General features: G+C 36.7%; 1 protein-coding gene across 1 annotated transcript; it reads right to left on the bottom strand.

Annotated features, from left to right (window-relative positions):
- Window positions 1-14,476: 14,476 nt before the first annotated feature.
- On the bottom strand, window positions 14,477-23,627 carry LOC139189877 (protein NRT1/ PTR FAMILY 2.8-like). The gene is made up of 4 exons (XM_070809128.1): window positions 23,528-23,627; window positions 23,223-23,440; window positions 22,905-23,134; window positions 14,477-14,630 (listed from the first exon to the last, which is right to left on the bottom strand). The coding sequence occupies exons 1-4, from the start codon at window positions 23,625-23,627 to the stop codon at window positions 14,477-14,479; spliced, it is 702 nt and encodes a 233-aa protein (XP_070665229.1).
- Window positions 23,628-27,318: the final 3,691 nt, after the last annotated feature.

Genomic DNA, 27,318 nt, shown 5'->3' with positions numbered 1-27,318 from the left:
TACCTTAAATATTCACAATACATAATTTGGAAATAGAAAAAACATAAACATAATCATACCTGGAGAGTGATGGCAAAAGTATTACATCAGCCAGAAAAACCTTGCAAAGAACAAAAATTCCACAAAATCAGTATATTAGCACTTCCTGCAAAACCTCAAAATCAAAAATTAGAAAAATCAAATTTGATAACATAATACGAATTCGTATCTGTTAGAGTAGACTCCATTTAAATTAGAATAATTAGGTTTAGGATAAATACCCAAACAGTTCTACTTGATTTGGTCCTTGCTGCAAAAATGTAGGCATGGTGTTATGCGTAGTAGACTTTTTCTTGCCGGTCCAGCAACGACCACTAACACAGCAGGCACAATTAAAAGGTCCACCATTTCTCCAATAAAAAACCTACTTTACACAAATTTTTTGAATTATAATCAAAATAATTAGATTAAATGCAAAATTAAAACTCATATGAGAAAATGAAATTGAAATTAACCGAAACCCTAATTGAATTGAAGCCCTTGTTAAAAAAAGCCTCATTGATATTGAAATTAAACAAAACCCTCTCTGATTTTGAAACCTCAGACTTAGAGTCTCATACCTTAAATTTGAGCATCGAACCTGAGATACAAAGCCATGAAGATTGGTAATAACGGCGTGGTCCATTTCGCTTGCATCCGGCAAGAAACAGTTCGCCGGAATTCCAACACCCAAAAACCTGGCTGCTTGATACTTGAAATCGAGTTTTTGATTCGAGGGTTTAGATTAAGTGTGAGAGATTGTGGAATTAAATTTGCTGGTTTGAGGGTTTGAGGGCTTGAGGGGTTTTGTGGTGGCTGTGAACGAGAGAGAAAGGAAGCGAGGGTTGATGGCAGTGAAAAGGTAAACGAAATAGAGAGATGAGGAGAGGAGAGAAGAGAAGACCGCAGAGAGAGAAATGGAAACGGAAGGAAATATTTGGAAGAAAGTCTGAGCAGAGACTTCGGGTGGTTTGAGAGTGAGGGCTTAAAAAAAAACATCCATGAAAAAAAGCTGTAAGGGTTTTAGGTATTTGGTAAATTGAAAAAAAAAAGGCTTATTTTAAAAGTTGCTGTGAGAATAAGCTGAAATCAAAGAAAAAAGCTGAAGCTGCTATTTGCAGCTTTGGAAAACTGGTTTTTTTTTCAAAGCACACGGAGCTACAGTGCTCCTTTAATGAAAAGACCCACTATCAGACTGCTTTTTTTTTTTCCAAAAGCACTTTTACAAAAAAGTTTATCAAACACTCTGCTGATTTATTTCACAACCGCTTATTCTCACAGCACAGCCGCTTATTCTCACAGCAGCTTTTTTTCAAAGCACATCAATACCAAACCAGCCCTTCGACGATCATCGATGCGTGGCCAAGAAAGAAAGAAGCGGAAGCCGAAAGAAACATCGAGAAAATGAAACAAAAACAGAGGGTTAAACTATGAGTGACCTGTGGTAAAAAAGGGCAAAATCAAAATTTTGCTGTACCAAGCAAACAACAAAACGTGGGAGTGAGAAGAAAACAAAGGGCATTTCCGTCACTTCATTGTTCACGAACAGTGAAAAACAGTGATTGTGGGAACTGGGTTTTAGTATATGTATAATTTGAAGGAAATTGGCAGCAAGGTTAAGGGTTGCCAATTTTGGCAGAAAGGGTGAGGGTTGCTAATTCATGTCATTGCCACATCAGATTTTTCTTTTCAATTGGAAAACATTATTACTGATTTTTTTTATTGTTAGTGCTGATTTTGACACTTTAACATCTCCTTTAAAAATACTGTCAACAAATTGTTGATTACAATTAATAAAGTAAAAGAAATTCATGGAATCTTGTAGGCCTCACTCCAAAGGATGCAAGCCCATGCAAGCCCGGGATTATAGCTAGTACTGCAGCCTTACACAGTTACACTGGTTGGACCAGGCAGAACATGGGGCCGTATCTCAATGAAGTGCAGGCCCATCCTCACGGAGATGAGTTGTTCCTACGGTGGCAGCCTAGGTAGCTAAAGCCACTCTGATTTCTAGGACCCCCGTAATTTCATACAAAAGTTTATAACGGTTAATTACAGTAGCGGTCCTGATCATGTTTTCGTGCTCCATTTTGGTCATTCAGTTCAATTTTACAATTTCTAGGTAGTCTAATTGTGTCACATATTTCACGTTAGTCCTTTTATCACACGTCAAACATGTTACACATTCTTCAATATTGGAGCATCAAAAACATACTAAAGGCTAAGCTCGTGTCTGGCAATTTGGTAAGAAAACCTACAGCCCTTTTCATTGTATAGAGTATAGTACAATTTCTGTTGTCTACAAGACTACAACCCTTATCTGTCGTCTGAGGATTCGGAGTTGGACGGCTTTTCGGAGTGTTGATCAACGTCATTGGACAGGTAATGGCGCGCGAAGAAATGGAAATACACCAAATTTAAGACCCCGAAGGCAGCTATGGTGTAATAGTAGTAATCAAGCCTGTTTTTGTTAAGGTCATTACCTCCCAACCATGATGAATTTCCGTTCAGTCCGCTCAATTTTTTGACCACGTTAATAAGAATGGTGGTTAGGTAGTTTGCAATGGACAAGCTGAGGAAGAAAACCGCTCTGGCAAAAGTCCTCATGCTCTGAGTGTAAGACATATTCTGAAATCACAACAACAAGACATTAGGATCACGAATAAATCAAATCAATATGAAATAGAGATCGACTAATTATATTGAACTTATCTGTAGAATTCGGAAGACATGGTTATGAAGGTGAAGCCATTGATCCTTACGAACAAAGTAGAAGTAGTCTTCTACTTCCAGTACCTCTCAATGAACTCTACTATCGAAATAGGCTTATAGTTTCCGTGAGTTTCTATCGGTATGGAAGCAGGGACTGCTCCTAGGTTATATAGCTAGGGTTTCAATCAATTCCTCCCTATTATCGGAAAGGATATCAACCCAAATCATATCTCATCAATTATAGTCCCATCATGACTCTTATTCCTTGTATTTACTTAATAAAGGCCCTTAATTGATTGCATGTAATTAGGACTCCAATATGTTTATTTCCTTAAGGCACCGAGAGTCCTAGAGATTTCATTAACTTGATTGCCAAGTCAATATTCCCTCAATTATTCTCGGCATAATCATTGTCATTCACAAAATGGTTTTACATTCTCCCACTTGAATGTCAATGAGAATACCTTAACGAGATAAATATATATGGTGATCACTTGAGTCCACTAAAGTATGCAATCATACCTTTCAAGTAACTTGTCACTTTGAGACTAAGTGCAAAACCAAGGAAAACAAGGCACACATTGGACAGTTCCTTGCACTCCATGATTACATGCACACTCAACTCAAAGCACTATGTTACTAACAAAGTCATGATATCAAGAGCTAATAGTCAAAACATTAGCTCACAATAGTCGAACTGAAAATATGAAAAATATATTTCAGTACAAAAGTAGTTCACAAAAGAACTCAACAACGTTGGTAACAAAATCCAACTTTTCTGTCAATTTAGAATATAATAAGAGAACAAGTAAAATACGACATACTGTTTACAAAATCAGGATCCCTTATTAAAACTTATGAACAAATTTTAAACCAAATTTACTCTTAAAGTATCAGCCACTAAGACTTCAAATTTTCAATACAAAAGGTAATCTTTACTCCCACTGATTAAAAGAGACAAAATTATATTACTCCCACTGATTAAAAGAGTAAAAGAAAAAAAACTTTATAAATGTCTACAAAACGAAACAGATACCTTTCACATACTCCCATTAGCAAAACATTAGTCATGGGATCTAGAACATAAAATTTGTGAGCTCAACATCTTTATTTTAGATATCTGTAGGGAAATGATTCTCATGACTGAAAAACTATACAAAATTATTTGGTCAGTTTTGTTCATCTAACAATTGACAGAAATAGAAAACTTTAACTGAATGTTTTCTTATTGCATCAAAAGCATATAATTCCAGAATCATCTTTGGACAGAAACTAATTATATTAGGTTTGCATAGCTAAAACACAAAATACAAGGGCAAACGTATATAGCTTCAACACTTTTGAGCAGATGAAGTATATGCAATCTTGTCAATTTCATGTTTCACTATACATTGATTTATATTTGTACTGAATAAGAAAACACTTTTGAGCAGATTAATTATTCATCAATAACATATAAATCACAAGTCCAATTTCTTGAACAACATATAAGAATTAATAAGTAAAACACCTTTGAGCAGAATATACTCATTAACCCTTCTTGAATTTCCTACAAGATTAGTTGCATATGTAACAAATAAAATATAAACAAGTATGATAATGTAAGTTTTATCTACCAAAACTATGATCATTAAAAACATGCAAAATTGATGAGTGTGAAGCCCATAATACATTATTTCTCCCACTTGGGCAAACACTCAAAATTGCAAGATTAAACACTAGAGAAAGTGGTTTTCATATAACAAAATATAGGCTAGTTGAATCAATAAAGATAGAGTACACAATCCATTATATAATATAACATGGCAAATTTTTACAAAGTTTGGAGTTAGAAAAACTATCAAAATTGTAATCAAATAGGACACGTTGCAAGGTATGCAAAACTCCATTAGTATTTCCCAAGCTCCACCAAAATTTCAAATTTAATCATAATTTAAATAAAACCAATTTCCAATCTTTAATATGCTCAAAACACAAAAATTTCTTAAATAAATTTGTTGAGTCACAAAATAGTTGGTTTGGACATAATAAACCAATCTATATGTATCAAAATTAGGATTATATAAGGAACAATATCTCAACACCATTAATCGATCTAAAAGTGACAAGTGATTATATCAACCAATGGCTACAAAATTTATTTTAGTGTATGAGAGAAGACCCACATATGTGTTAAATATTAGATCAAAAATTAAAATGAAACCTAATAAGAGAATCCAAACTCAAAATTTATGTTTTAATTCTAAAACAAAGTAGAATTAAAGTAAACACATAGATATCTCAACAACATCAAATTTTAACAATAATTTTAATCCAATTTAGAACTCACAGAAAATTAAGGCAAAAGATTGACAAATTTACCTACTCATTCTTGATTCTGCAAGATTCATCATGGAAGTAGTCGAGTTGTGGTGGATCGAACCAACTTCAAATTGCATGATTGTTACACCTTTGGGCAGAAACTCATCATGCAAAGAAAATACCTGCATAGCTAGCCAAAACATAAAATACACAAAATACATATAGCTTCAACAGCTTTGGCCAGATGAAAATACGTTAGAAGGACTTTATGATTTGCTATAATACTAATTTATAATTGGTGAGTGATTTCCTAAAATTCCCATTGGGACAAAAGTATTCACCATATAAATTAGAATTCTGATTTTTTTTTCTTTTCAAAATAATCCTTTAGAATAGTATTAAATAACCGTTTAGTTGGATATTCAATGATTCTCAAAAGATTCAATCAGACACAAAAGTATGTCGTTATTGCCATTGAACAATAGAGTTCTGGAAAGAGAAAACATGGTTATTCAGTTATTCGATAGCGACCAAAATGATCAATTAGTAAACTGATGCCACTTTCCAATTTTCTCTCAAAAGACAATCATCATAATCAGAATTGATGACCAAACAAAACATTGGTTTAAGCAAAACAAACCAATACATCTTTAAATCAAAATTCAATCAATGTTGTCTATATAAAATTCATTAGTATTGAGAATTTGCATATAATAAGGACATATTGGAACCATAAACTTGTACAATAATTGGTACCAATAGATGTACACAAATCAGTTAAACAATATCACATAACAAAACTAGTTTGAAGTACCAAAATTCAGCAGTACTACTTTAGTTTGCAAATTCACTAAAAACTCAATTCTCTTTAGATTGTCATGAAAATTTTCAAGTATGAACTAGACATATATGACTACTATTTTCCAAAATTTCATGATTTTTAAAATCTTATAAGCGAGCCAAAAATGAATTTGAAAAGAGAGGTGCTGCAGAAACAGCAGAAAATGTTCAGTACATACCTGAGATTACAAATTCACTAAATATTCATTGTTCATCCGATATGCATCAAACTTTTGAGACATAAAGTAAACATAAAAGGTTTTTATTTCCCAAAATTTCATAATTTTTGAGACTTTACAAGTGTACTAAAAGAAAATTATAAATGGAATATGCTGCAGAAACGGCAAAAATTCTGCAGCACATACCGGAGACTAAATAATTCACCAAAAATTTAATTTTTCTCCAATATGCATGAAATTTTTTAGAAATGAAGTAGACATATAAATTTACTGTCACCCAAAGTTCCATTCTTTTTGCAATCTTAAAAGTGGGCTAAAATTAAAATCGAAATGAAATGTGCTGCAGAAGCTGAGTAAATCTGCAGTACAGTCCCAAGATTAAAAATTCACCAGTAACTCATTTTCAGACCAATGCTGGTGAAAATTTCCATACTTCAAATAAACATCTCAATGTATATCATACTAAAATCTCAAGAATTTATGAGTTACATTGATATATCAAAATAATATCACAAACAGACTATTCTGCAGAAGTCTGCAGAATTCCAGCAACATAGTATCACACTTAAAAATTTACCATAAATCCATTTCTTGTCCAGAAAACTTGAAAAAATACCAGTGTCTACAATCCATTTAATATTACGAAATGACCGAATTTCATAATATTTGGAGTTATGGAAGTCTATCAAGCCCAGGTTATTGAAATGAATGGGTTTCCCTTTAATGAGACTTTAATGGAGTCATACCACTATAATGTAGCACGATTAATTTTGACAAAAGTTTAGGCAATAAATAATTCACACCACAATTGAATCAATTTATTAAAAAATTGAAAACCTAATACGAACCGTCTGAAAGCAATTCATAATAATGTAATTAACCACACATCAAAATTATGACAGCAAGCAATCCTTCATAATACAATAATTTGTTCATATATACGTAAGTTGCCAAATAGTTTCACCATTATCGGTTCATCAGAAAACAAACAAATTGGGAATGCCTTTTAGAACATGTTAATTAACAAGGCTAAATCCAAATTTTAAATCATGAAAGCATGAAATCCAATACAATATTCATCCAGAAAACTCACATCTGAAAGGGTTAATTTAATAATTTGACATAATCGTAACAGAGAACAGCCCAAAATACAAGCAAACTTTTTTTTTTTTTTTTTTTAAAGCTAGATTTTGCAACGTAATAAGCGGAAGCATAAATTCTCAACTTAATCAATTTTGAGATGGAAAAATAAATAAGAAAATAAAGGTTGATTGCCCAGAATCAACAATATCTTGATCAATTTAGTTGAAACCAAAAGCTTAATTTTAACTCAACCAAATTAGGTAGATTAAATTGTACGATTTCATACCTTTCCGGAGAGAATTCTTACCGGAAAACACCAAATAGATCCAAAAGCCGCTATTGAGCTGTTTTGCAAGAGAGCTAAAGACTTCACACGCAAGGGAGAAGACCCCGTACTGTTTCAACGGCCTATCTCACCTTTTTTTTTTTTTTTAATTTTTAATAATAATGAAATCGAATTATCGCAACTAAATCGATAATAAGAGGATTATATAATAAATCCAAATATCATCCAACATTAGGTTTGGTCAAACGCCATCAAAACCTGCACTTAGTTTACAAAATTCATGCAATTCGAAAAGAAACCATTTCATATTGCAATTCGAAAAGAAGTTTTCTTTTAACGGTGAAGTACTAGAACAATAGTGACTTTGATTATATATATATATATATATAAATATATACTTTTATTTTTCCGTAAAATATAAACATAATAAACTTACGAAAATTTAATTGATACAGAATTCAGAATCGTGGAAGCATGTTAACTGATTTCATAGGATAGAATGATAGAAATCAGCCAACCAAAACAATATTTTGTAATCAAATAATTACCTTTAATCCGAACCCTAAGCTTGTTGTGTGGCTCTGATACCACATGTAAGACATATTCTGAAATCACAACAACAAGACATTAGGATCACGAATAAATCAAATCAATATGAAATAGAGATCGACTAATTATATTGAACTTATCTGTAGAATTCGGAAGACATGGTTATGAAGGTGAAGCCATTGATCCTTACGAACAAAGTAGAAGTAGTCTTCTACTTCCAGTACCTCTCAATGAACTCTACTATCGAAATAGGCTTATAGTTTCCGTGAGTTTCTATCGGTATGGAAGCAGGGACTGCTCCTAGGTTATATAGCTAGGGTTTCAATCAATTCCTCCCTATTATCGGAAAGGATATCAACCCAAATCATATCTCATCAATTATAGTCCCATCATGACTCTTATTCCTTGTATTTACTTAATAAAGGCCCTTAATTGATTGCATGTAATTAGGACTCCAATATGTTTATTTCCTTAAGGCACCGAGAGTCCTAGAGATTTCATTAACTTGATTGCCAAGTCAATATTCCCTCAATTATTCTCGGCATAATCATTGTCATTGACAAAATGGTTTTACACTGAGGCCATTGAGTGGTGAGCAGCTCCATCAAGGCAATTGCAGCAAAGGCTTCAAGGCGAATTGCGGCACAAGCAATGCAACGGTTAATTGTGACTCAAGAGTCCCGTGTGCCAAAGCTGAGTCACGGCGCTTCATTTCTGTAAGTCCACCCACAACCGTGCACATAACTGACATCACAATTCCAATCTTAAACCTCTGCTCCATTGTCAATCTTTCGGTTTCGTTCTTGCTCTTTTTCTGCATTTGAGGAATGTAGATGATCTCGTAGATTATGATCCATATGGAAAGTGCAATCATCGGTGTTAGGCCCATCCAGGCCTGTGGAATTTGGGACCAGTCGATTTGTTCATTTGAATCGCTTGAAAAATCCCGAATGAATTCATTTGCTGCATGCCTAAGAAACAAACAATTCCAGTCATCCAAACGGGCAAAATCCTCACCACAGATTTTAGTTGCTCCACTTGTTGCACACTGCATAATTTCCAACTATTTTTAGGCTTCCCTTGGCTGTCCAATTCGCTTGGGTCTATGATCATAGCAGCTTATCGAAGAACTTGAGTTTGTATGTGCGCACTATTGTTGCCGTCTCTGACTCTGGTCCAACTGGAGGATCATAGTATTGTTAGGATATAGACACGTGTAATAAATGTATTGGAGGATCATAGAGGTAGTTAAATGTGTGTTGTATTTACAAGTCAACTGGGTCACAATTGTAAGGTAATGAAAAACTGAAAGTTTCCCTCCTCTTTCTCTCTCTAAGTTTGTTCTCTCTCTTCGATGCTTTTCTCCTTCATTGTTCTCTGCATTGCATACATTAGTTTTGTTATCATGGTATCATCGCCGACAATGGCTGACGTCATTGTTTGACGATCACGGTGATCGGTGCTTCCGCTTTTCTTTGTTCTGGTGGCGTTCTGGTGTTTGCTCGAAGTCGGATGTTCTCTGGTCGAAGTCGGTTGTTTACTCAAACCCTAGAATTTGGGGATTTTTGGGTAAAGTTGCAGCTCATCGTGTCGATTGAAGGTATCTGTTGTGTTCTTTGCTCTCTTGCTTTTGGTTGTTCGTATTCTTGTGAATTGAAGTGTTGATCGGTTGTTGCTACTTGTCGATTGTTGGTTTCTTGCGAATTATTGGTGTATCTGTTGATTGCTTGTGGATTGTTAAAGATTGTTGATTGTTAAGGATTGTTGATTTCTTCGATATGGTGACTGCTGCTCAATTAGCTCTCACTCAATCGCCTATCTCTTCCTTGATACCAAGTGTTGGTACTACTGTGACAGTAAAGTTAGATGATGCTAACTATGTTACTTGGAACTTTCAAATTGAATTACTCTTAGAGGGCAATGGTATTATGGGGCTTCTTGATGATTATATACCTTGTCTTGCAAAACATACTACAATTGAAACTGATGATGGTACTGTGGTTGATAATTCTTCTGTCACTGATGCATACAAAGTCTGGAAAATTCGTGATAAAGCCTTAATGACCCTTATCACTGCCACCTTGTCTTCTGCTGTGTTATCTTGTGTCATTGGGTGTCAAAGTTCCAAGGAAATGTGGAATAATTTGAAAGAGAGATTTTCTAGTAGGACCAAAACAAACATTGTTCAGATGAAAATTGATTTACAGAACATTAAGAAAAGGGCAGAATTTGTTGATCTTTATCTACAATGATCAAAGATTGCAGAGATCAGTTAGCTGTCGTGGGTGTAGTCATTTATGATGTAGACATTGTTATTGTTGCTCTTCGAGGTTTACCACCTGAATATAATACTATTAAGGCTGTTATTTGAGGAATAGAAAATATGGTCTCATTGAAATAACTCATGTCTCAGTTAAAAGCTGAAGAAGCAACACTTGAGGAAGGTTTTAAATAGCCATTGATGACTGTAATGTATGTTAATGGCTCCGGCTCTATGTATGAGTTAGGAGGACCATCTGGTGCCAAACCTTCTTCTGAAGTCTTTCCTCATGGTTCCTCATCCTGTCAGTTTTCTCCAGGTCCTCAAATGGTGTAAGGTGTTCAGATGTCCAATTTAGTTCACATGCCTCATACTACACAAATGGGTCAAATGCCTCAGTATACACAGTTTCAGCAGTTGCCTTTTTCTCCCCCAACTGGTCCATATGCCTTTGTTTCTCAAACAGGATCTGGTACATACAACAATTTCAGGGGGAATAATTTCAAGGATAAAGGCAAGGGGAAGAAATTTCATTCTAGATTTCAGGGGCCTCATCCTCAGTCTCAGTCTTAGACCAATTTTCAGAACTTCAATCCTCAAATGTCACCAGTGTCGCCTTATAACCCTATGTTTCTTTGTCAGATTTGTGACAAAAATGGTCACTCTGCACTACATTGTTTTCAATATGGATGTCAAATCTGTAATCGAGTTAGGCACACTACAGCCACATGTTTTGACAGGGGTAATTCCAATGCTTCCGTGTCTATGTACTCATCACAGCCGATGTACTCATCACAGTTTCAGGCTTCTGGTCTACAGGTTCAACGTCCTGGTTCAAATATGACTTCACAGTGCATTTCTAATTCCTCTGTGGCACAACAAGCTCACTCTCCTGTGGCTTTTCCTGCAAGGACCAATCTCTTACCATCTGCCCCACAACAAGAGTTCTGGCTGCTTGACTATGGTGCCACCAATCATATGACCTCTGATTTCTCGAACTTGAAAGCTACTACACCATATCCATCCAATGAAACTGTTACTGGAGCTAATGGTGAAGGTTTATTCATCTCTCATATCGGATAGTCTTGTCTTACAACTCCTTCCAATAAGCGTCAATTAAACAAAGTGTTATAGTTCCATAACTATCTCAACGTTTACTTTCCATGTATCAGTTATGTAAAGACAATAATTGTCGATGCATTGTTGATGAGTTTTCTGTGTGTATACAGGACAAAGTCACCAACAAGGTACTCTTCCAAGGACCGAGTAATAATGTTGTTTACCCTTTTTCATTGTTCAAACAACCACAACTAAACCCTGCAGCATATCTTGGACAGAAAGTGAATGTTTCCCTTTGGATTGCATATTGGGTCACCCAACCAATTCTGTAGTTCAATTAGCTCTTAGTAAGTCAGCTATTTCATTTCCTTGTAATTTCATACCCCAAACATGTATTCCTTGCTTGCAAGGCAAGTTTACCAAGTTACCATTCCCATTAGTAGTTGCCAAATCCACTGTACCCTTTGAAGTCATTCACACTGATGTGTGGGGACCTGCACCTGTCATGTCTATAGAAGGTCATTGATACTATGTGTCTTTTATAGATGAATGTACACGGTATACGTGGATTTTTCCCTTGATAAATAAAGCTGCAGTTTGTGACATCTTCATTAAATTTCATACTTTTATCCACAATTTCTTTTCTGCTAATATCAAAGTGTTACAAAGTGATGGTGGTGGAGAGTTTGTTGGGTCGGTTTTTCAAAACTTTCTCAAAACCAAAGGTATTTTACATCAAATGTCTTGTCCCTACACTCCTGAGTAGAATGAGTTGGCTGAGAGAAAAAATAGATACATTGTTGAGACTGCACTCACTTTACTCTACAAAGCATCTTTCCCTTCCAAATTTTGGTTTCATGCTTGTGCCACAACCACTTATCTCATTAATCGAATGCCAACATCTGTCTTAAATATACAGTCTTTTTTTGAAGTGTTGTATCATTCTACACCTCGACTTAATCATCTACGGGTGTTTGGGTGTGCTTGTTATCCCACTTTGAAACCCTATAGATAGAATAAGTTAGCCTTAAAAACCACACAGTGCATCTTTCTAGGGTATGCAGCTCAATATAAGAATATATTTGTTATGCTATTAGAGATCACAAGCTCATTGTCTCTAGGCACGTTGTCTTTTATGAGGATTTATTTCCCAGTATATCAGTGCATTCATCTCCCTCATCATCCATTATGTCATCATCTCAGGTTCCTCATCCTAATACTTTTCTGCATCCTTCTATTGTTCCTATTTCACTTCCTCCCCTCGATTCCTCTGCACTTCATCTTGTTACTCAGTCCTCCCCTACAACACCTGGTGATCTTGTCTCTGATCAGAGTTCTACATCCGTGGATATAGTTCAACAATCATTAGACTGTTCTGACATACATCGTGATGTCTCCATGTCTCAAGTTCCAGAACTACAACATATTGTTGTCTCTCAGATTAATACACATATGATGCAAACCAAATCCAAGTCTGGTATTTTCAAGAAAAAATGCTCTTTTTGCTCAGGTTCCCACCTCTTCTATCAAATAACCACAATCTTACACAACTGCTGCTAAGTCTGCTGAGTGGAGGAAAGCTATAAAGGAGGAAATGGCAGCTTTAGTTAAACAGAAGACATGGAAGTTGGTCTCCCTTCCACCTCACAAGAATTTGGTTGGTTGTAAATGAATTTTTAAGCTCAAACATAATCCATGTCGGTCCATTGCTCGACACAAGGCTCGGTTGGTGGCCAAAGGGTTTTCTTAAGAAGTAGGCCTTAATTATTATGAAACATTCAGTCATATGGTTAAGCCAACCACAGTACGTCTTCTGCTATCTTTAGCTGCAACCAAATGATGGAAGTTAAAGCAGCTCGATGTCAAAAATGTTTTTCTCCATGGTTTTTTGGATGAAGAGGTGTATATGTGTTAGCCCCAAGGTTTTTTTAATCCCGATCACCCTGAGTTTGTGTGCAAGTTGGAAAGATCACACTATGGACTCAAACAGGCTCCTCGAGCTTGGAATGATCGTTTTACCAGGTTCCTTCTCACTATGGGCTTTAAATCTTCCTATGCTGATCCTTCTTTATTTGTGAAATATGATGGTCAATCTGTGGTTGTGTTATTACAATATAATGATGATATCATCCTCAGTGGTGATAGTGAGTTTCAAGTTCAAACTGTGATTGATCAATTAACAATTGAGTTTGATATTAAAGATTTAGGACTTCTACATTAGTTTCTTGGTCTGCAAATTGAGTATCAGCCTCAAGGTTTCCTTGTGCATCAGTCCAAATATGTTTCTAATCTACTCACTAAGACCAACATGATGGAAAGCAAGCCTTTTACTACTCATTGTCATCCACATCAGAAATTACTCAATCATGGCAGTTCTTCATTTCATGATCCAAGTTTGTATAGGAGTATTGTTGGGGCTCTTCAATATTTGACATTTACACGACCATATATTGCTTATTCATTTCATTTCAGTTCATGCAATCTCCTCTGGAAAGTCACTTTGTTGCTGTCAAACGCATTTTGAGATATCTCAAAGGAACCATGACTCTTGGGTTATGTTTTAAATCGAGTTCATTCAATCTTAAAGCTTACACATATGCTGATTGGGCTGGTAATCCCAATGACAGAAGGTCAACCACAGGTTTTGTAGTGTTTCTGGGATGTAATCCCATCTCTTGGAGTTCTAAGAAACAACACACAGTTAGTAGGTCCTCCACTGAAGCTGAATACCGAGCTATTGTAAGAATCCTATGTGGACTCAACTAGTTAGGATAAAGGAGAAGTAATAGGTTGGTAATACAAATCAAATAGAGTTTGAATACGTGTAAAGCTACATCCTATAATTGAGGAATACACTTCCAACGTGCGTTTGAAAATAAGCACTAATCATAACTGCTCCATACACGATTGGGATTGGGTGCAACGGGTGAATAACCAACCCTCCACGATAGATGGAAGTTGGCTACCATTGCATCTATATAAAATGAATTCCCTGCTCACAGAGAAAGTGTTCTACATTCAAGGGGTCTATCACCATTAGAATATAAAGGTCTCTAAGTGAGTAGAAGAGTTATTTGACAACCACAATGGCTTCGACAGTTATGCTGCACAAAATGCGTTCTCTTGAAACTACTGATATGGTACTGCTATGGCTGCTTCGACAGGTTTGTCTTCGACCCTTACGTCTTCTTATGGTCTAGGGTTAAATGTTAAAATGGGATTTGTTCCAACATTTGGTATCAGAGCCAACTTAACATGCCCTAGATCCATTGTATAGTTATACTGCATGATTCTGATGGATAAACATTCCGCCCTCCACATTCGTGTACAACCACTTTCGTATCTGAGATGGATTGATCAGTAGTAACATCAAAAGAATAGGATTTACCATAACCATCAATAAGATATATAGAACATGCCTTCAAATTGAACAACTTTTGGTCCCGTGGATGACAGGGTTCTCAAAACCCAAATAAATTTGGGAAGACATCAACGAATTTGTGGGTCTTTATAAGGATTTTTAATCATTGTCAATGGGTATCGAACTGTATCACTAATAAATCCAGATCATTGGGGTTGTAGTGATAGCGCAAAGGGTGTGTATGTCCTTTGCAGTCAAACGCTATGACTTGCAAACAAGGATAAATTATTTTAGCGACTCCAATCTCTCCGCAACTAAATTAATGCTTTCTAGGCAACGCAGCCCAATCTCGATCCGTAGATTCCCTTGGCAATAGGATAGGAGTTGCTCTTATGGTTTTATTTGACATGGTACTAAATTACTTTAGTTATTGCTGGGTTCTCATTTCTTGATAACTATATCACTTTGAGTTTTATCTTTTCTGCTCCTATACTAACAGTTTGGTTTGCAGTAAATGTTAAGAACAATTAAGAGCATTGTTCGATTACAGTAAAGGAATAATATTCGTAGTTAAAACTCATGAAATGTTCATATTATTTTCCAAAGAAGGGGATGTATAAATTGTTGGTAGTTTTAATCAGTGTATGGCATCATGTAGCCATATTCTTGTCTAAAGGCTTGTAATAATTGCATGATAAGATCCTTGAATGATCGCTATACAATGAAGGTCAATGGCAGTTTATATCTCTTGCCCAAAGGTGTGATATAAACATGCATTTAACAATTACTAATGGTTGTTTCAAGTTTTTCATGTCTTCGACAGCCAAAATTTTTATTCACGAAAGGAAAAGGAAAGACAAAGGCTCTTTTTGATGGGTGTAAAGGTCGAGTACATCTGAGCGCACAAGATGATGCCATACCCGCTCCCGCATTCGCTCCATTTCCCGTTCTCGATCTCCAGACTGTTGGTATTTGAGTTTACAAACTAATACCAAATATGTGGGTGATACTTTATTTGATTTGTTATTATTGTCACTGATAGTGTTAATTAGTGAGTCATAGATTTTGATATATTTGTGAGTCATTTAATTTGATTGGCATCTGAATTTTGATGGAATCAACCTATCACTATTTTGGTTTAATCTGATCCAAAACCCCTTAGTTTTCTTGTTATCAAGTTATCAATTGCTCAAAAAGTTGTGTCCGGACGAGTAATTTAAAGGAAAATAGAAATACTTGATATTGGTTTGCAGTGCATGTAATTGATTCATCTATGAGACTAAGAACCATTCATGTTATTTCTATATGTGATCGGTGCCTGACAAAACCCTTACAAAGTAGTCAGGTTGCCTTCGGTTTTGAATGTCAATCCTGGAAAGAATCAGAAATTATGCTTAATTTCTTTTTACCTGTTGTGTTGATCTTACTGTGAAATAAAGCATTACGTTTATAAGCAATGGGTCTTCACTTTTCACGTGTGTCTTCAATTATCGGTTGCCCAATGCCTAATACTTAATCAAGGATTGTAATGGGTCGCTGATATGACTTTTATTTTGTTTAAGTTGTGGAATATTGCTATCCCAATCAATCCAAGCTTGTTAATTATGTTATAAGGTACACAATCCAAAAGAACCACCCATGTGGTTTAATAAACAAAAGACAAGTTGAATACCTTGCAAAACACATGGAGGAGTTTTGCCTTTTGATATGCCACTGATCCTTAAATCAAATCAGGTGGTGAAGAAACATTGTATGTGCAATAGTATTGTTTGAGATTTTCCAGTGATTGGATTTAAGTCATTTTGAACTTGAACTTTGGTGACTATGATTTTCCTCGTATTTGATTTCCTGCTTTTGTTGTTACAAAATAGTGTTTATCATTTAGTTTGAGTCCAAGTGATATAAGTCTTGGCAATCATCTTTCTCAAAAGTAAAGCTACTGTGAGCGATATTTTCTCTTACAGCTGTATAAGAGTCTACCTTAACACCATAGTTAGGGGTCCCTAGCAACATTATAACTTCCTCTAGGCTTGTAGACTCTGAGTACATAGATGAGTGGTGGTGTCACAGTAGAGGGAACCACTGTGAGATTTCGATGGTCCTTGTTTCTTTCATGTGATTATAATTGTTTGCGATTATAACTGTTCACATTAATGCTTTTCTTGATAAGTCTTATTCAGGAATGATGCCAACGGAAAATAACTATAAGGCTGTAACATCTGGAACAAATAATCAAGTTCCTTTAACCATAGACAAATGTTTATTAAATCTTCACCAAAGTGAGATTTTATAGAAATTTTGGTCTGGGTGCTGTTCTCTGTTTGGCAGCATATGGGATGGCATTCAGGAAGAGATGAAGCTAAGTGGTGCTCTAGGCCATAAAAAATGGTATCTTCAATTTTCTCCTTTAGTCAACATGTTTATGCATCTATAAGCATATGAACAAGTGTGTGTGTGCGTGTGTATATATATATATGTATGTATGTATGTATGATCGGATCATGTAGTCAAATGGGTTCTGGGTTCTGGGTTCTCTTATGCAAATTATAGTTTAAAACTTTTGATACATTTATGTGAGTATTGAGGTTTTGGATATAGATGCATGAATTTATTAAAGTCTTAGATGAGGTGCATTTTACGTGTGAGTTAATTGGCATCTAATCCAAAAGTAAATGAAAACCTGCGGATGAAAATTCATGGTTTATGACGAGAAAAATGATATATGTATGTGTGTGTGTATATGTATGTCTATTAAAAAAAGGATGAGGTTAAGTGGAATTTCCTTGAAAAATAATGTTTTGTTTATATTTAGGTAACTGAACTTGAATTGGGTTTAAAATGACAAATATTTGAATGGTTTGAGATGTTTCAAGTGTATAATTTTATTTTTGAAGAGAATTAAGTTGACTGTTTTCTTGTCCAAAGACTTGAAGTCTTGGTTGTTTTCGTAATCTCTTACATGATTGTTATATAATAAGGTTATACAATTCATTATCAAATGGTGGTTGTTTATGTTTCTTGCCCAAAGGCGTAACATAAACATGCATGAATGATGGACATGAAAGATTTGTCTGTGAAAGAAGTGAGAAAATGGTCGGTGTTGATTGAGCACATTGATACGAAACTGATGTTAGCTGATCCTTTGACAAAGCCATTGATTTTGGGAATTTTCAAGGAACATATCGCAAATATAGGTGTGCATGATGATTTTGGTTTTGAGTAATTAGTATTATTTATGTTGATTACATGACTAGAAAAGTATACCTATGTCAAGGTCCTCTTCAAAGCCTTGTCCATTTACAAGTGGGGCGAGCTAGTTCTATTTCTTATTAGGTGGTAAAGTTTTGACCGTGAACCATTATGTAGAAATAGAATCCATGGTGTTGGATGCTGCTTTTCTCTTTTGCTTGTTCACAAAATGGAAGTTTTAGGGCACAACTGTAATGCTTATTGGAGTGAATCTATTCCTAAGAATGGATTAGGTGGTGCCTTGACCAGTAGAAGAAAAACTCCTTGGCCAAACAAATGCTTGTTTCATTGTGTCTCAGAGAAATTTATTCCTAAAGTGGAACCTGTTGGTTTGTTGAAATGTGGGAGTAGAGGAAACCAATGCTTGTTTTCACTATGTCTTGTGTAACTACAAGATTTTAGTTTATTTTCTTTCAAGCTTATATTTGACAATGTTTATGTTAATTCAGAATTTGTGGTGTGCAATTAAATGACTAATCATTGTTCCAAAGAGCATATTGGTTAAGTCTGTTATGCAGGGAGCTTGAAAGGTTAATGTCCAATGGTTGAACATGAAAACTTGGAAGTTCAATCTATGAAGGTACACTGGGTAAATGTAGTATCATTACGGTATGATTTTGAGAATTGTGATTCCAGGGTGCATGCAGTATCATTACATGCATTGTTTTTTGGAGTTTAAGTCTCAAACGATTACTGGTAGATGTGTATAAGATGTTGGTTGCGTAAGAAACTCAAGGTGATCACTAAGGAATGATTTGTCATGGACATGTTGCTTCATACCATAACTAGTTAACGTCCATGTGGGAGAATGTAAGAATCCTATGTAGACTCAACTAGTTAGGATAAAGGAGAAGTAATAGGTTGGTAATACAAATCAAATAGAGTTTGAATACGTGTAAAGCTACATCCTATAATTGAGGAATACACTTCCAACGTGTGTTTGAAAATAAGCACTAATCACAACTGCTCCATACACGGTTGAGATTGGGTGCAACGGGTGAATAACCAACCTTCCACGATAGATGGAAGTTGGCTACCATTGCATCTATATAAAATGAATTCCCTGCTCATAGAGAAAGTGTTCTACGTTCAAGGGGTCTATCACCATTAGAATATAAAGGTCTCTAAGTGAGTAGAAGAGTTCTTTGACAACCACAATGGCTTCGACAATTATGCTGCACAAAATGCGTTCTCTTGAAACTACTGATATGGTACTGCTATGGCTGCTTCGACGGGTTTGTCTTCGACCCTTATGTCTTCTTGTGGTCTAGGGTTAAATGTTAAAATGGGATTTGTTCCAACAACTATGGCTACTACAATTGCAGAAGTTGTATGGTTGCAACAATTGCTCAAGGATTTACATCTTCCATGCACTGACATTCCACTCCTTCACTGTGACGACATATATGCTATGGCCTTAGCCACCAATCCAGTATTACATTCCAAAGCTAAACACATCGAAATCGATTGTCACTTTGTTCGAGAACATGTTCAGCAAGGTTCCATTGTCCTGCAGTTTGTCACTTATGCTGAGCAACATGCTGATATACTTACTAAGGGACTGTGTTTTCCTTTGTTTAGCACTCATTATAACAATCTTATGCTTGGTTGTTCCTCACATAAGCTTGAGGGGGAATGTTAGGATATAGACACGTGTAATAAATGTATTGGAGGATCTTAGAGGTAGTTATATGTGTGCTGTATTTATAAGTCAAGTCGGTCATAATTGTAAGGTAATGAAAAACTGAAAGTTTCCCTCCTCTTTCTCTCTCTAAGTTTGTTCTCTCTCTTCGATGATTTTCTCCTTCATTGTTCTCTGCATTACATACATTAGTTTTGTTATCAAGTATGACTACTCTGAAGTTTGTCCAACATTGGATTTCGAACCACATTTTCTGCAGGCGGCTACTAGAACCTTGAGAATGTAGGTGAAGATGCTTCCATGGGGCTTTAAGCGCACATACAACTTAGTTCAACAACAAAGCCTTTTCCCACTAAGTGGGGTCGGTTATGTGAATCCTAGAACGCCATTGCACTCGGTTTTGTGTCATGTCCTCCGTTAGATCCAAGTACTCTAAGTCTTTTCTTAGGGTCTCTTCCAAAGTTTTCCTAGGTTTTCCTAAGTCTTTTCTCGTAGTCACATCTTCGAACTGGAGTGTCAGTAGGCATTCTTTGCACATGTCCAACCCACTCATTCCTAATCTTATCCTTTCTCGTGAGCCCATACCTCTGACGAAGCATCCTCATCTCCGTTACACCCATTTTGTGTACGTTTTGATGCTTCACCGCCCAACATTCTATGCCATACAGCATTGCCGACCTTATTGCCGTCCTATAAAATTTTCCCTTAAGCTTCAGTGGCATACGACGGTCACACAACACGCCAGATGCACTCTTCCACTTCATCCATCTCGCTTGTATTCCATATATTCTGTCTTTGATCGGCTTAGGCGAAGACCTTTAGATTCCAACACTTTTCTCCAAAGGTTAAGCTTCGCATTTACCCCTTCCTGAGTTTCATCTATCAACCCTATATCATCTGCGAAAAGCATACACCAAGGAATAACATCTTGAATATGTCCTGTTAACTCATCCATTACCAATGCAAAAAGGTAAGGACTTAAGGATTGTTGATGCACAAAATCAGTGAGGACTTTGGTACAATAGAAAGTATTAAGTTTGTGACCTTCGCTAGATTGCTCCGGTCATTAGTGTGGATAAGTATGTAAAAGGATAGAGACAGGAGAGCAAACACAAGATGTACGTGGTTCACCCAGATTGGCTACGTCCACGGAGTAGAGGAGTTCTTATTAATTGTGAAGGGTTTACACAAGCACATAGGTTCAAGCTCTCCTTTAGTGGGTACAAGTGAATGATTTAGTACAAATGGCATTAGGAAATATTTTGGGAGAATGATCTCCTTTTATAGAAGAGAGTTTCTAACCTTGTTCTGACATTGACACGTGTCGTGTTGTGATTGGCTTCCGATGTTGACACGTGTCGCGCTATGAATGTCGACACGTGTCGCTCTGTGATTGGCATCATGGTTGGAGGGGAAGCTCCTCGGTTGGGGACTTACAAGATCCAAGCCGCTGAGTAATCACGAAACTTCTAAGTACCGAAGTGTGGTATCGTCTTCACTTGCCTTATCTGTCTCATAGGTAGATGTAGCATCTTCTCTAGAAGTACTCTTCCTCCATCCATGGGTGGTATCTTTAACTGGTGGAGATGCACAAGGTAATGTATCAATTTCACTTGAAGCTTACTTGTAGTTTCAAGCTTGGTCAAGCGCGATACAAACCATGTAGTAGGAGTCCCCCAAGTCGCCGAGCTAGGGGATCTGCTGAAAGAGGTGACAGACAAGGTAAGCAATCAGAGCTCCAAGCAATGTATCAATTTCGAGTTCCGACTGATTGTTCTCATTCTCCTTATCTTGTAGGCAGCATGAAGGTTAAAGAGAAGAAAATGAGAAGAGATGATATGAGATACTTTTGATTTTGAAGAAGTAACTTTCCATATGCTTATTCTTGAACTGGGCTGGAGGGTTTTCTGGTTACCTCCAGAGTATAAGGCCGACTGAAGAATTTGAGGGTCAAAACAAGTCCATCAAATCTAGAGTACGTTTGACCCTGCTGATATGGGATACTTTTGCTGTTGACAAAGTAGTGGAAGTATCAGCACGAGTTCTGTTACGCTTGTCTCCATATGCTTCCTTGTATCCTTCTCACTTGCCCTATCTGTTCCTCAGGCAGATGTGGTATCTTCTCTGGAAGCATAAGATGTTGAAGATGAGTACTCGAGAGTAATGTCAGGTAAGTAATCAGGTAAGGGGTTCCAGGCAGTCAGTTCCTGACTGGAAGCTTGATTTCAAGCACTGACTGATTGCTCTCTTTCTCCTTATCTTGCAGGTAAGAACAAGGCCAAAGGAAAAGACAGGGAAAAAGCATGTTATGGGATACTCTTGCTTTTAACCCTGATGATATGCGATATTCTTGCTCTGGTGTAGCTTGTTTGCAGAGGTATTATCGGGGGGAAAGAAAGCTGAGTATTTCGAGAGGCTTCGTTGGGAGTGCCCTCTCAAATATGAGGAAGGGTTGAGCATTTTTACAGGTCTGCCTGTCCGTTGAGGATGAAGGTCAACATATATAGGAGTCTCCTTAACAACAAATAGTAATGCTATTCTTTTACCCTTCTTGGTCATATCACTGTAGTAGGAGCTGCCAGCTTCACATGTTTTAACTCTGTCAGAGCACTTTGAAAAAGTGGTCTGTGGTATCTGGAAAGCTGATGTTACGTGTGAAGATTATAGACAAGCTTTATCCAAGGAGATCTGGCTCTCGAAGTTGAGAAAGCGATGCCTCTTCGGTTTTCGAATAAGCGATCCTGTCGGGGATCTGGCTTTCGAGATTCGGAGAACGGTGCCTCTTCGATTTTTAAGAAAGCAATCCTGCTGGGAGTTTGGCTTTTGAAATTCGGAGAATGGTGTCTCTTCGATTTTTGAGAAAGTAATCCTGTTGGGAGTCTGGCTCTCGAGATTCGGAGGGCGGTGCCTCTTTGATTTTGAAGCAAGCAATCTTGTTGGGAGTGTTTTCTCGAATGTGAGTAAAGGTTGGGCATTTTTGCTAGTCTACCTTGCCACAGAGCACAGAGGTTGACACACAGGGACTTTCCAATTATCCAGCAGTGGTGCTATTCCTTTACCCTTGTGGGTAATAATATGGTAGCTAAACCTTCAAAATTTATGTGTCTAAACTTTGTTAGTGCTGTTTCTTTGCTATTCTTTTACCCTTCTTGGTCATAGCGATGTAGTGGGAGTTGCAAGCTTCACGTGTCTAAACTTTGTCAGAGATCTTTGGCAAAGTTATCTGTGGTACCCATGAGCTGATGTTGCGTGTGGAAAGTGGATGATTGAACAGTAAGATTCCCGTGCTTTCTACGTCACCAGAAATCTTCGACAGATTGCTCGTAATTTCCGCAAAGATGAGTGTGCATGTGACAGGTGCTGACAAGGCTGAGAAAGCAGGTGCCTCTTCTCTTCCCTTCTCCGTTGTGGTGTCAAACTGATCAGCTCCAAAGGCAATGTTGCATGGTCTAAGGCCTCCGAATCCAACAACAAGCAATCCGAGACCCGAATACAGGATCGCTATCTGCCAAGTACTCGGCTGTTGGCATTGCGCAGCGCAGGCAAACGGAGTTAATTTATGTATGCATGCAGTTAAGGTCAGGGTCCCCATTCCCTGTCAAATTGAAACAAGATGTGTTCATAGAATGGCTATAAAAATTTACTCAACGATAATTCTTGTGAGCTAATTTACAGATTCTTACCAGAAGTGATGCTATCGAGCTGAAAAGAAGAGTATAAGACTTTCCCAAATAAGTATCAGCAAGAAAAGCACCAAACAATGGTGCAATGTTGCATGAGCCAGACCATATATTAAACACATTAGCTGAAACCACGTTGTCCAAGTGGTACTTTGTGTGCAGATACACCACCAGATTAGCAATCAAACTCATGGAAGCCAACTTCTCAAAAGTCTCGTTCCCTTCGGACAAAAAACAACACAAATCAAAACACATCAGAATTGACCTAATCCACCAAATTGATAAGAAAATTGAGATCATGAACATACCGAGAATGTATCTGACGGCTCTCCATCCTCTAACCGGTCTTTGCGGAGGAAGGAATTGACTCTCTAGCCCTTCAGATGAAGACTCTGCTGCATGCTCCATCGCTTTCCGGTGTCCCGTCCTCCTTCTCCCTTTGTCTTGCTACGTCTCGCTCTCAATGTTTGCTGCATATATTGTGGTGGTCTCTGTAAGTTATGGTTTGTTCGACTAACAACTCACCTCAACACTTGTATGTTGCTACCTGCGAATCCTGCAGGTAATAACTTTTCTATTTATAACTGATTTGTTCATGAAATAAAGGAAAATGCACATACCATGTAAGTGATGACTTGTCTTAACAAATTTCTCCTCCAAGAGTAAACCTGCAACAATAACACTCACACCGTCACACGTAACAAATGAAACCGTACCATGTTACTATTTCCCTCTTGTTTTTCTCTTTTAACTCTAAGCTCAAGTCGTTAACAACTGTTGATGAAGGATGGTGGAGGAGATGTAAAAGAAATGTATACACAAAATAAAAAATATAAACTAAAAACCGAAAAACGAAAAACTAAAAATTATTTTAAATTGTTTTCACTTTTAAGATTTTGTTTACTTTCACTCTCATTTCTTCCCCTCCCTCCCATCACATTTCTTTATCCTTACTTTACCTCATATACTCTTCCATAGCAGAAAAAGTAAAAACAAAAAACAAAATGGTTATCGAATGTCATTAATCTTTTGGACGAAGTGCCACGATGACGTAAACTCATTTCATGTAAGTCTTTCTCCTAAGAGTAGAGTTGTTTATCCCATATTCTTTCATTCTCGACTCATGATTTCTCAAATCCAAGCAAGTAAAACATGTCTAACTTGCACCTGATCTCCTGTCATGTATGATAAATTTGGATGTGGTACCTATGGGTTACGTACCAAATGATAATGTACATTAAATTAGGGAATATTGCAAAAATGTGACAAAACTTTGTCACTCAAACTCCAAACATTTTGACAATATGTGACATTCGTCCAATTTTCATCCACACTTTCATTAAGTTTTGGTATTCTACTTTGCACTAATACGTGACCTTAGTGAGCACATTGGCTCTAGCTTATATTGGGAGATCGAAACACCGGAAGCTAAAAGCAAAGAAAGGCAACAACCCTAAAATATTCAAGTTTAACTCACTATTAGTCACCACTGATATTAATTAATGATGAATAATATTACTTAGACACACAAAAGTAACATCATTGATGACACTCTTAATACAAGTGACCGAAAACGATACATAGAACCAATAAAATTAAATTAAAAAATGTGTGTTTGAAAGTGAATTATGTAACAAAATCCAGTAATTGGGCAAAAGACTAAGTGCCATTTCAAAGTAGCTTTTGCATATGTTACAGATTGGCAACCAAAATCGAAAAATACTCTGGATGTTGTAGTATAAATTTAGGGAGGAGGGAGAGACCATACATTGGTCAATTCGTTCCTGGGCCTTGTACACACCGCACATCACACTATGGGAGCTGGCCATGCCCAAAGTCGTCGGATTTCACTAGACTGTTTATGGCTCCATTGTATGTGCTCGGGGTAAAAGTTTTGTATAAATGTATCGCCAAAGAAGAAAAGAGGCTTGAGGAATTCTATTATTGATATTCCTCATCCTTATGTCTTCTGTCTTTATTTATACTAGTAAGAAAGAAATTAACTTTCCCTCCAAGTAACACAAACACTATTAGGAAAGATCTTCTAAATCTCATAGGATTTCAATACATGAAACAAGTATTTTTGCAGAGCAGCCTTATCAGGCAGCAGCATTAACAAAACTAAACGATCATAATTGTTGGATAGTGGCCAAATTAGTGGCCAACTTGGCATTCACTTTCGGCTAGTAAATTAAACAAAGAAAAATTTGGTGGACATCATCATGAGTAAAGACACAATGATTATGTTTGTTGAAAAGAAAAAGGAAGGTCATGATGATGTTTGTAAAGGAATGATTATTCCTTTACTTTGGATTTTTTATTGGTTGCTTTTGAATGGATAAAGGTTGCAGCCGAATGTGGGAGGAAGAGGGGGAGCGGCAGATGAGAGAAACCAGGGAGAGCATTCGGTTCTCCCATTTGAATATGAGCTGCTCCTTCCCACCATTTGTAATAATCCCATTTTGTTAGAAATCACTCAATCAAAGATGTTGCTGCTACATGTTGTGTAGCTTTTGGGAGAGAAGGATTTTGATATGTGTTTCTTCTTCTCCATTTGTTTCTTTGTGAGAGTGAGAGCTATTGGGTGTATGTGGGATTTGGGTTTGAGAGTTAAAACTCTATTTGTAATCTCCATTTTGATATTAGTAGAATTTCCTCGCCGTCTCGGAACTGGACGTAGGCTTACGCCGAATCAGTATAAGTCCTTGTGTCATTTGGATTATTTGTCTTATCATATTTTGCCGTTGTTGCTTATTGGTTTCATATTTGACGCTTCCGCACAACAAGTGGTATCAGAGCTCTGGGTTTCGACTTGGGGTTTTGTATTAGTATGTCTATGAAATCTTCGAATGACAATGAAATATGTTTTTTTGAAAAAATTGGACAGGAGGAATGACTTTGGCATTTGGTCAATTGGAGATGCAGAGTTTGGCTGCAAAATGCGTGGCGTTGAAGAAGGATAGTAAGGGACTATGCTGCAGTCACTGAGCTCGCAGATTGGAGAATGGTTTCGGAAACAGCGTGTCTGCTGCAATGTTATTGTCGACGAGTTGAGTGGGAAGGAGAAAAAAAATAGAAGCTGTTGAAAATTGAAAAGAAAATGTTGGTTCTTTTTCTCTCATCTGCCGCTCCCCCTCTTCCTCCCACATTCGGCTGCAACCTTTATCCATTCAAAAGCAACCAATAAAAAATCCAAAGTAAAGGAATAATCATTCCTTTACAAACATCATCATGACCTTCCTTTTTCTTTTCAACAAACATAATCATTGTGTCTTTACTCATGATGATGTCCACCAAATTTTTCTTTGTTTAATTTACTAGCCGAAAGTGAATGCCAAGTTGGCCACTAATTTGGCCACTATCCAACAATCTCCACCTTGGCCAAATTCCGAAAACATCACAGAGAATCGAATCAACAATCACCATAAGCACCCAAAGTACAAACTAAAGACAATAGGAACTAAATCAAATTCCCTAAACTTTCGGTACTCATAATGATCTCCACCTCGACTCAAATTGTGGCCAAGTGGCCAAGTGGACAACAAAACAAAATAACTTTCGGCTAATAAACAAACCAAAATAAAAAAAGGTGAAAGACATTATGATGAGGAGGCATCATGATTATGTTTGTTGAAAAGAAAAATTGATGGTCATGATGATGTTTTTGAATTTTTTATTAGGTGCTTTTGTATTGATGAAGTGAGGATACGGAAGTGAGAATGATAGAGGAAGTGTGCACCATTTTTCTGTTTGAGTAGTCCATCTTTGAGAGAGCAAAGAGAGCTGCAGAAAGCAAAAAACTGAGAGCAGAAAAGAAGAAGAAGGTGCTCTTCTTTTTTGTTAGCAATCATCCATCATAGTTATTGTTATAATAGCTTTGAGCTACATGTATAGAGAAGAAATTATTCATTATATTTCTTTCTCTATTTGTTTCTTTGGTGTGTGAGAGCTATTGGGTGTATTGGGCTTTTGGGTTGTGAGATTGCCAACACTTTGTAAACTCCCATTTGGTTGATAGTGGATTATTGGGTGAGCTCCTACTGCTCCGAGGACGTACTCCAGTTACACTGATTGTGGAGGAACCTCGTTAAAATCTTGG

Source organism: Malus domestica, chromosome 12, assembly GCF_042453785.1.
Source record: "Malus domestica chromosome 12, GDT2T_hap1".
NCBI classification, from domain to species: Eukaryota; Viridiplantae; Streptophyta; class Magnoliopsida; order Rosales; family Rosaceae; genus Malus; species Malus domestica.
This window is presented reverse-complemented; position numbering and strand designations above follow the sequence as displayed.

Coding starts and splice junctions, on each gene's coding strand:
- LOC139189877 (XM_070809128.1), bottom strand. CDS start 23,627: ATGGAGCATGCAGCAGAGTCTTCATCTGAAGGGCTAGAGAGTCAATTC. Junction 23,441..23,527: donor AGCCGTCAGATACATTCTCG/GTATGTTCATGA, acceptor TTTTGTCCGAAG/GGAACGAGACTTTTGAGAAG. Junction 23,135..23,222: donor GCTCGATAGCATCACTTCTG/GTAAGAATCTGT, acceptor TCAATTTGACAG/GGAATGGGGACCCTGACCTT.